Source organism: Leptinotarsa decemlineata, unplaced genomic scaffold (genome assembly GCF_025532065.1).
Source record: "Leptinotarsa decemlineata unplaced genomic scaffold, Ldec_3_MD MMD2_tig00001393_RagTag_RagTag, whole genome shotgun sequence".
Lineage (NCBI taxonomy): Eukaryota > Metazoa > Arthropoda > Insecta > Coleoptera > Chrysomelidae > Leptinotarsa > Leptinotarsa decemlineata.
The window spans coordinates 9,196,781-9,206,781 of record NW_027412562.1 but is presented as its reverse complement, the minus strand read 5'-3'; the positions used below and the strand labels follow the sequence as shown (position 1 = coordinate 9,206,781).

At 35.6% G+C, this 10,001-nt stretch overlaps 2 protein-coding genes across 2 annotated transcripts; both read right to left on the bottom strand.

Moving 5' to 3' along the window:
* Window positions 1–4,551: 4,551 nt before the first annotated feature.
* LOC141482560 (uncharacterized) lies at window positions 4,552–5,112 on the bottom strand. The gene has a single exon (XM_074176051.1). The coding sequence runs from the start codon at window positions 5,110–5,112 to the stop codon at window positions 4,552–4,554; it is 561 nt and encodes a 186-aa protein (XP_074032152.1).
* A 27-nt stretch (window positions 5,113–5,139) lies between these two features.
* LOC141482559 (uncharacterized) lies at window positions 5,140–9,834 on the bottom strand. The gene has a single exon (XM_074176050.1). The coding sequence runs from the start codon at window positions 9,832–9,834 to the stop codon at window positions 5,140–5,142; it is 4,695 nt and encodes a 1,564-aa protein (XP_074032151.1).
* Window positions 9,835–10,001: the final 167 nt, after the last annotated feature.

The following is a 10,001-nucleotide window of genomic DNA, read 5'->3' as shown; positions in this document are numbered from 1 at the left end:
CAACAATTGTGAATTACGGTCCTGTCATTACTTCTTTTGTGAATTGTTTCGATTTTTTCAAAATATAATTCAGACAATCCAATAAATTCGACAGGTAGGTACCCTAACACAATGAAAATTTGTACTTTTTTCGTTTTGGAAATTTTTGTATTGCCGTAATCCTTCTTTCAACGCTTATTTCTCCGTAATCAATTATAATTCGTAATATTTTTATAATTCTCAATCCTGGAAGTAACGAATATATCAGTTCTTAGTTAAAATTCGATTGTTGTATGATTTGGAATAATCAAATAGCATCTCAATTCATTTATCATCTTAAACGCGTAGGCTTTGCTTAGTTTCTGTGGCAGGAAAAATGAATGCGTTGTTGATATCTGTTGAGAATTGTCAGACGTTAACGAGCATATCAAATATGTATTCAAATGATGAAAGGACTGATAGTTATGCAAAATCAAATAGAAATCCGCTTTTGGCAAGGAATATGTATGTTGAGCTATACCCGAATCGTCGTATTCCGAACATCCAAATGTTTAGACGATTAGAAAAAAATTGAATATTTATGGTGCATTTGACAAAAAGAAAAAAAGGAAATGTGTGGTTACTGGAAGTGTGAGGAATCAAGTAAATGTTATGGGTAAGTAAATATTACCACATAAAAATTTACACAGTGAAAACAATTTAAGATTGGCCAGTTACAAAATTCTGATAATCAAAATTGTTCTTTACGAAAAATTGCCCACGAAATGAGGTTTTCTGTGAAATCCACCAGAACTATTCTAAAAAAGAACAAATATAAGTGCTACAGGATAAGCAAAGCTCATCACCTCAATGAAAGGGATTACGGAAGGAGAGTACGATTTGCGAAGTGGTTAAGACGTAGAAATAGGGAAGTCGGAAATATTTGTAAAAAAATAATATGGACAGACGAATCAAAATTCACCAACAATGGTTGGTTTAACAGAAATATCCATTATAGGTAGTATAATACAAATGAACATTTACATAGGGCAACCAATTTTTAAGAAAGGTTCGGAATAAATGTTTGGTTGGGAATTGTGGGAACAAACATACTTGGCCCTTTCTTTTACGATGATCATTTGAATAGTGAAATATATCTTCATTTTCTATTCAACGAATTCGATGGCTACTTAAGTGAATTGCCACTGAATATCCGTCATGAAATACATTATTTTTAACAAGACGTCTCTCCTCTTCATAATGCAGCAATAGTAAGGGAACATTTAGATGCAATATTCCCAAGAAAATATATTGGAAACAATGGACCAATTAACTGGTCAGCCCGATCCCCAGATCTTACTCATCTAGATTTTTTTGTCTGGGGGTACATAAAAGATAAAGTTTTTTTAACACCAAATACAGATATCGATCATCTCAAACAAAAAATAAGAGATGCTTGTATTAGTATTATACCTATTATGCTAGAAAATTGCCACAGAAATTGTCTGGACCGACAACTTATGTGCATTCGACAAGGAGGTCGTCAATTCGAGCCCTTGATGTAGATTGCCATGTAGCTTTGATTTTCCGTATCGGTTTCATCTTTCCCAAAAGTTCATGATGAAATAAATTGTTTTTCTATTTGATTGTTGTCACTGATGATGGTGGTTATTTCAAATGGAACATCCAAGGTAAATTCATTTGGGTTTGCCCCAAGTACTTTTTGAATACTGTGATAATTCTGATTTTAAAACATATTTGAATACAGATGCCCAGTTACATTTTCTGCCATAAATATTAGAACTATGATATGGTCACCCAAAATACCAGCCCATATGTTGATCGTCTCTGTAGTTTGAATATGACCCTCTCTGACCAATAACGCACAGTCTATCTATTTACTGTTCCATTCAGAAAAAACGTACTTCCACCACTAAAATAAATAGATTAAATGTAACCAAGATTTTGGATTATGCGGTCAGACGTGACCTCACAAAACTGCAGTCTTCTATCCTGGTCATCTTCTGTTAATTGATGCAGAATTTTTAATTTATATGGGTGAAATGTGTTTTTCAAGACATTTTTCCACAGTGGATACGTCACAATCCGTGGATACCGTTTTCTTTGTTTGTTGCGGATTATTAACAACAGCTGCAAGAACGTCGATTTGCTGTTCTTCTGAAATTGATCCTTTTTTCCTCGTTATGCAACCAGTTCTTTGAAATTTACTGACCAATTCCCTTAAGTAGGTACGTGATATTGGATTATATGGGGAGCGCTCATTAAATAATTTTTCAGCTTCATGTAATTATGCCTGCCTTCAGCGTAAATTGAAATTGCTTCGGTTTTTTTTCTAAAGGACGGGGACGAGACATTTGAAAATTATAAAAAAATTATGAAACCTATGAAAACTATCAAAATTATTGGTATGATTAACGTCAATATCAGACTGTCATTAAAATGAAATGCTATTTGGAGTCTCCATGCATATTTTTTTCTAATTGTTCTAATCGATTATATAATGCATACAAATACTGGAAACATGAGATAGATGCCAAAAATATGAATAATTAGTCAGAAAAAAATTTATGAAATTGTATATCAAATATTGTCAATTCAAAAAGTAGACCATTTGGCGGGAATATATGACGTCAAAGTATATGTCTACAAAGCGATCCAAAGCACAGAGAAGTAAACATAGTTGATTCTATATTGTATTACTTGATAATTTCAATAAATTGAAGATGGAAAGTAGTGGAAAATGAGTTTATAAGTACTGTATAGTTCCAAAGTGCAACAATACAACGAAAACTGCTCCTCAAAAAGTATTTTTTCTTGTGCCGAGGAATGCAAACATTCGATTAAAGTGGTGTAAAGCTATAAAAAGGACGAATTTAAGAACCCGAAACTGTCTGCAACGAGCTGCATATACTGTTGTGAAGATTACTTTGATGTAAGTATTTTTATATTTACATAGGTATATTTATATTTAGTGTCATAGTCTAAAACACTAATAAACATATTTACTTCTCGAATATAAAACCTTTCTGACTGCTGTTATTCTTTATTTTCAGGAAGAAAAGGATACAGAGAACTTCATTCAGTACCAAATGATGAATAAATAACAAGGGGTACCTGTTACATTACGTCTACGTGAAGGTATTGTGCCCCACAAATTTCAGTGTCAGAAAGTAACTAGGCCAAAACCTGTGAGAGAGGCTGCTCTCAAAAGACAAAGACTTAGGTTGCTTCAAGAGACTCTATCAGAAGCTGCTCCCAGAGAAGTTATGGAAGAAACTAATTTATGTGTAAGCCCTGTGGATACAGCAGATAAAACAATCACCAGAGAAATAAATTATTGTGAAGCTGGTCCTAGTTCATCTTCACACGACGTTTTCTCAACAGAAAATAAAAGCCTTGCTTGTGACAAAGCCGTTCAAGTTAACACAATGAAGCCAACGACAATAAAATATAGAAGCAAAGGTGTCACTGTTGGTCCTAAGACAAAAAATGTAGCATTATCACCGTTTCTAGTACCAGTTAAAAACACATCAACTTCACCTATTAAAACCGCCCAGATTGCCGGTATGAAAAGGGAGTTATTCCCAGATACAAAACCAACAGACGATTTATCTATTACATCGTAATCTTCATCAATCTCTAGTGAGTATGAACAAGAAACTACTTCTTCCGAAGCGAGTTGGTCTCAAGATAACAAGGACAGACAATTTCAAAATGTAATGCGTAGTGCAACATTGACCTCTGTGGAAAAAGAGCCTAAAATGATGTTAGGACTGCCTAAAGACAGTTACCATCTGATAAAACTATTAAGTGATAATATCCCAGTTTCCACTATTGACATTTTAATAACCTACAATTTGGCTATACACAGACCACTATAAGTAGATAGACATTTTCGAAAACAGTAATTGTTCTAGCAGAAAAAATGAGGGAGTTGATTGTGTGGCCTAAACCATCTGATATATTTAAAAATTTACCTATCGCTTTTAAAGCACGGTATTCTAAAGTTCTTCTAATTATAGATTGCTTAGAAATAGAAATTGAAAAACCGTCCAATGCAATCCACCAGTCTCTGTCATGGTCACAATATAAGAAATGTAATACTCTACTCTGAAATACCTTATTTCTTGTACTTCAGATGGGTTAGTCAATTTTATTTCAGAAGGATATGGTGGAAGGGCTTCTGACATCATTATAGTAGAAAATTGTGACTAGAATGTTTACCTCCAAACACAGATATTATGGCAGACAGAGGCTTCAAAGACTTGTCTCATTTGATAGAAAATAAAAAATATATCCTCATTCGGCCTCCTTCAGTGTTCAAGTCTACAGCAAGTACAAAACATGAGGTGAAGCAGTCTGTAATTTCCTTAGAAACTTTATTTTTCAAGAAAATACCAAATTATACTTTTTGACGTCTATTGACCTTTTTTGACAATCAACAACAACAACAACTTTTTTTATAAACATATCTCATTCATAGCTAACTAAATGGAACAAAAAATATATACTGAATGATAAACAAATAAACAAAATATATAATCTGTAACATTCTCCCCACCGTGAAAGTTCTTAACAATTTTCACCAAATTCAACATCCACCCTACAGATTTTGGTTACAGGACGTTTGAAGACCCCTGTAGATGTTTTCACCTCGACTACTCTCGTAATATTGTCCTTTCCTGGAAATACTGCCGTGATTCTACCCAGTGGCCAAGTATTTCTCGGAAGATGGCCATCTGCAACAACTACTACATCGCCAACCGCAACAGGTTCATCATCCTTGATCCATTTTGCACGCTTCGATAAAGTCGGTAAATATTCCTTGATCCATCTTGACCAGAATATTTCTGCCAGCCTTTGAGACTTCTTCCACTGCTTTCTTAGGTTTTGTTCTTCGAATTTTGTTGGAAATGGATTTTCTGAGGGTGAACCAATCAGAAGATGATTTGGCGTTAAACACTGAGGATCGGAAGGATCGGTTGAAACATGAGTTAATGGTCTACTATTAACTGCATACTCAGCTTCCGCGAACAATGTTAATAAAATTTCATCTTTAGGCGATTCTTCCTTTAAAGTAATCCCCAAAATTTTCTTGACCGAGCCTATTAACCTTTCCCAGCATCCACCCATATGTGGACTACCAGGTGGAATGAAGTGCTATTCTATCTCCATCTCTGTCATTCTTCGAGTTAGCTCCTGGTGATCAAGTTCACGGTACAATTTTAAAAGTTCTTCGTTTGCTCCCTTGAAATTTGTGCCATTATCTGAATAAAGGCGTCTGATGGGACCCCGGCGTGATATCATCCTCCTTATGGCCATTATTGTACCATCAGCAGTGAGGGAGTGTGCGATTTCCAAATGAATTGCACGAATTGTCATACAAGTGAAAAGAACTCCCCAACGTTTTTCTTTATGCCTTCCAACTGTGACATACAATGGCCCGAAATAATCAATACCAGTATAAGCAAATGGTTTTAAGCCTGGTGTGAGGCGCATCAATGGCAAATCTCCCATCTTCGGTGTATTTGGTTTCGATTTTTTCAATTTACAGTAACGACACCTATAAAAAATATTTTTTACAGCTTGTCTTCCCTTAATTAGCCAATATTCCTGACGTATATTATTTAAAACCATTTCCTTTCCCTGATGATGATTCTTTTCATGGAAATGCTGTAATATTAGATCAACAGTAGCATTTTTGGGATCTAAAATCACCGGTTTCTTTACGGGTTCATCTAAACAAAGAGCCTGGCTGATTCTAGTTTGCATTTTAAGAAGTTTGTCACCATCAATGAACGCTGAAAGATTAAAAAGCGAGCTTTTTCTGTCAAGTTGACCCTTTGCTTTAAGTAATTCAATTTCCTTGCCAAAACTCTCCTCTTGGCTTCTTTTGAGACACAATCTCTTTGCATCATCTATTTCCTGGATAGTTAATTCTCCAGAAGGAATATCGGTTTTCCCACGATGTTTTCCTAGAAGAAGTCTGCAAAACCTTAACACCCATGCTGCACTTCTAACAAGTCTTCGCCATTTGGAAAACCGGTGTACTTCTGGCAGGTAGTCAAAAGACGGAACAACGAAACCAACAAAATGTTCGGCAGATTTTCTCTCATTTTCATCGTCGAGATGATAATTTGAAAAATCGAAGTCTGGTGGTGGATCATTCAAGTTCCACAGAAAATCAGGACCTCGAAACCAACAATTATTATAATTTGCGTCAATATTCGATGAATTTATTCTTGTTGCTTCATCAGCAACGTTTAATTTGCCAGGGACATATTTCCATTGAGTTGCAACTATTAAATCTTGTATTTCACCGATTCTATGTGCGACAAATTGTTTATAATTCCGTCCATCACCTTTGATCCAACACAGAACTGTTTTGGAATCTGTCCACAAAAAAGAACTATCGACAGGAAAATCAATTTCTTTCAATATCGTGCATAACAATCGGCTACCCATCACTGCAGCTTGTAACTCTAGACTTGGAATTGAAATAGGCTTCAGGGGACTCACTCTGGCCTTTGCTGAAACGAAAGATATCTCAATGTGCGTTTCGAAAATTATTCTCAGGTAGGCTACCACCGCAAATGCTTCCTCGCTCGAATCACAGAATATGTGGATTTCTGTTGCATTAGCAGTAGAAAGAGAGAGAGAGTAGCATCGGGGAATCATGAGTGAAGAGATTAAATCTAAACTTTTCAACCATTCTAACCATCTATGGAAGATTGTTGTTGGAATCTTATCGTCCCATCCGATGCCACTTCGCCAAATTGCCTGTAGAATGATTTTTCCCTTGATAGACAAGAATGTGAGAAAGCCTAAGGGATCAAAAATCGACATAACCAACTGCAAAACTTGGCGTTTTGTAGGAATCACCGTACCGTCAGTTATTTCTTTGGGAACCTTATGATAATCAACTTTAAATGTAAACGAATCAGATTTCACATCCCACCATACTCCTAAAATGCGGTCCAACGATGACTTATTGAAATATTTTTCAACATGTTCATTTTCGTATTTTGAGATAACCAAAGGTGAATTTGAAGACCAATTAACAATATCGAAACCACCATTTTTATGAAGGTCAATGATTCTTTCGATTTTTGAGAGTGCTTCTTGCTCTGTATCACAACAATCCAGATAGTCATCAACATAGAAATTTCTCTCGACATCTTTAATCAATTCAGGATATCTCGATTGCTTGGCATTTAAATTTTTAACATATTGTGCGGAACATGGAGAACAAGAAGCACCGAACATCATCACCTGTAACTCGTATTCATCCACCTGCCTATGTTGCTCGCCATTTCGCCAAAGAAACCGCTGTGCACATCTATCCTCCTTGCGAATTTTTACTCTATGGAACATCTCGGTTATATCCCCACAGAAACCCCATTTCGATCGACGAAAGCGCATCAGAACACCTGGTAATAAAGTCAGATAATCCGGACCTTGCAGAAGGTTTTCATTTAAGCTGGTACCATTACTCTTAGCGGCAGCGTCAAAAACAAGTCTCAACTTATTAGGCTTATTAGGATTTACGACACCAAAATGTGGAAGATACCATGTGCGAGAATTTTGTTCAATCGCTTCGGAAGTTTCTAATTTTCGAATGTAACCCTTTTTTAAGTAGTCACTGATTTTGTTGCAGTACTGATCAAAATATGATTTATTCCTCAACATTTTTTTCTCAATACAAATCAACCTTCTCATAGCATTTGATTTACTTTCAGGTAAATTTACATTGTCATTTTTCCAAATCAACCCTGTCTCATATCGTTTTTCATTTTCTAAATAAACTGTGGTTTTTTTTAAAATATCAAGGGCTCTTCTATGAGCAATGTCAATAATTCTATTATTAACGGAAACGCCAAATGTTTCGGTACTAAAAGATTCCCTGACTAGACGATTCAGTTCATCACTGTTATCGCAGGAACAAATGTGGAAGCTATACACATTTTGATCAGATTCTGAAGTGTTACCATGGATAACCCATCCTAAATTAGTTTTAGTAGCAATTGGACTATGTTCAGAACCCTGATAAACTTTTCTTGCTACTGTTAAATGGATATTGTCTTGACCTATGAGAACAGTAGGATTTGCATCTACCATATCTTGAATAGGTAGTCCCTGAAGATGTACATAATCTTTGAAATTATCCATCACGATGGTTTGAGAAGGTAAAGACAAATTTGTTACTGTTCTCAAACCACTCATTTGGAAGATTCTTGCCCCTTCATGAACTCCAGAAATTTTCATATTGATACATTTTGAACCTTCATCATATGAAACAATATTCTTAGCCCATTGCATGCACAAAGGTTTGGTTTCCCCTGATAATCCTAGTTGTTCTGCGATCTGACTTTCTATCAAAGATATGGTTGACCCCTCATCGAACAGAGCATAAGTATTTATATACCCCTTTGGGCCATAAATTTTGATAGGAGCTATCCTGAGAAGAACTTTAGAATTATTGTTGGTGAGACAAACTGTTTGAACACTTTCATCAATTTTTTCAGTATGAGAAAGTTCATTAGAAACTTTACTTTTATGCAGAAGGGTATGGTGGCGTAATTTGCATCCTTCAAAGCCGCAGCGTTGTTTTGATCTACAAAACCTCTTTGAATGACCAGTTTTCAAACAACAGAAGCAAATTTTGGTTTTGTATAATTTTGACCAACGAATATCTATGCTATCATTTTTCAATATGGAACAATTGTAAATTTCATGACCAGTTTTATTACAGTAAAGGCATTTAGGGTCATCGTTTGCTTGATTTGTAGCAACCAAGATATTTTCCGATCTTGAATTATTACATTTTTTCTGATGGTGACTGGTAGTAGGGAAAGTTTTTTGACTTACGTAACATGCAGCTGAAGATAATTCATTTGCCCAGATTCCAAAATCTTTCAAATTCACCTTACCTCCTTTCAGCACCATCTTCTGTCCCCATTGTAATTTCAGACTATTGGGTAACATTAGCATCACTTCATCCTCTGAGTATTGATACATATTAGTTTTCCTGTTAAATTGACTGATGAATAACGGCCAGTCTTCTGGTTTGCCATCAAAAAAAGGTAGTTCCTTAGCAATTGCCTGATTATTCGAACAATTTACCCTCGAAACACTTCTAATGGCATCGGCGACAACATGACATAATTTTGAAATGTCATTTTCCTGTGACATATTTGTATTTTGAATTTTCGTTTTTTCTGGTGAAAAAGTAACAGAATGCACTTCACACTTATTAACCCATTCTTGTACTCCTCTGAACATGCTTTCTTTATCTGTGCTCTCTGCAAGCGATTTTTTCGAACCGATATCTCTTGTAGAGCATAACTCTTCCTCTTCAATTCTAGTTTCAGCTAACTTTTTCTGAAGACCCAGAATCCTCATTTGATTTTCGAATTCCTGCTTTTTCATTTCCCTCATTAGCTCAGTCCTCGCGACCTCAGTCTCCAACGCCAAACGCTTCTTTTCAATTTCTACCCTCTTTGAAGATACCTTGGATTCATTTGATTTCCTTGCCGATTTTCTAGTAGAATCTGATACTTTTGATGGATACCTGATTGATCCTAGATCTGTTCCATCCCTACTGCCAGTTCTATTAGATTGTACATGAAATCCGGAACCTTTCGGCTCTTCTATGGGAGCTGTTTGGACAATTTTCAGCGCCTGAGTTGCGTCTCCTTGCTGATGCGAAGACATGAAGATATTTGATTCTGACTGAACAGTGTCATGAATACTTTGAATATTACTCTCTAATGCCAGCGGCCATCGAACATAATCATCAAAATTATTGGTCTTGCCAGCATTTTTTCTCTGAGATCTTCTTCGATATTCAGACATGTTTCCTTTTCAGTACGTATTTGTGGACTGTAAATACTATATTTTGATGTCTAATCTGGTTAAAGGACCATGTAATTTCCTTAGAAACTTTATTTTTCAAGAAAATACCAAATTATACTTTTTGACGTCTATTGACCTTTTTTGACAATCAACAACAACAACAACTT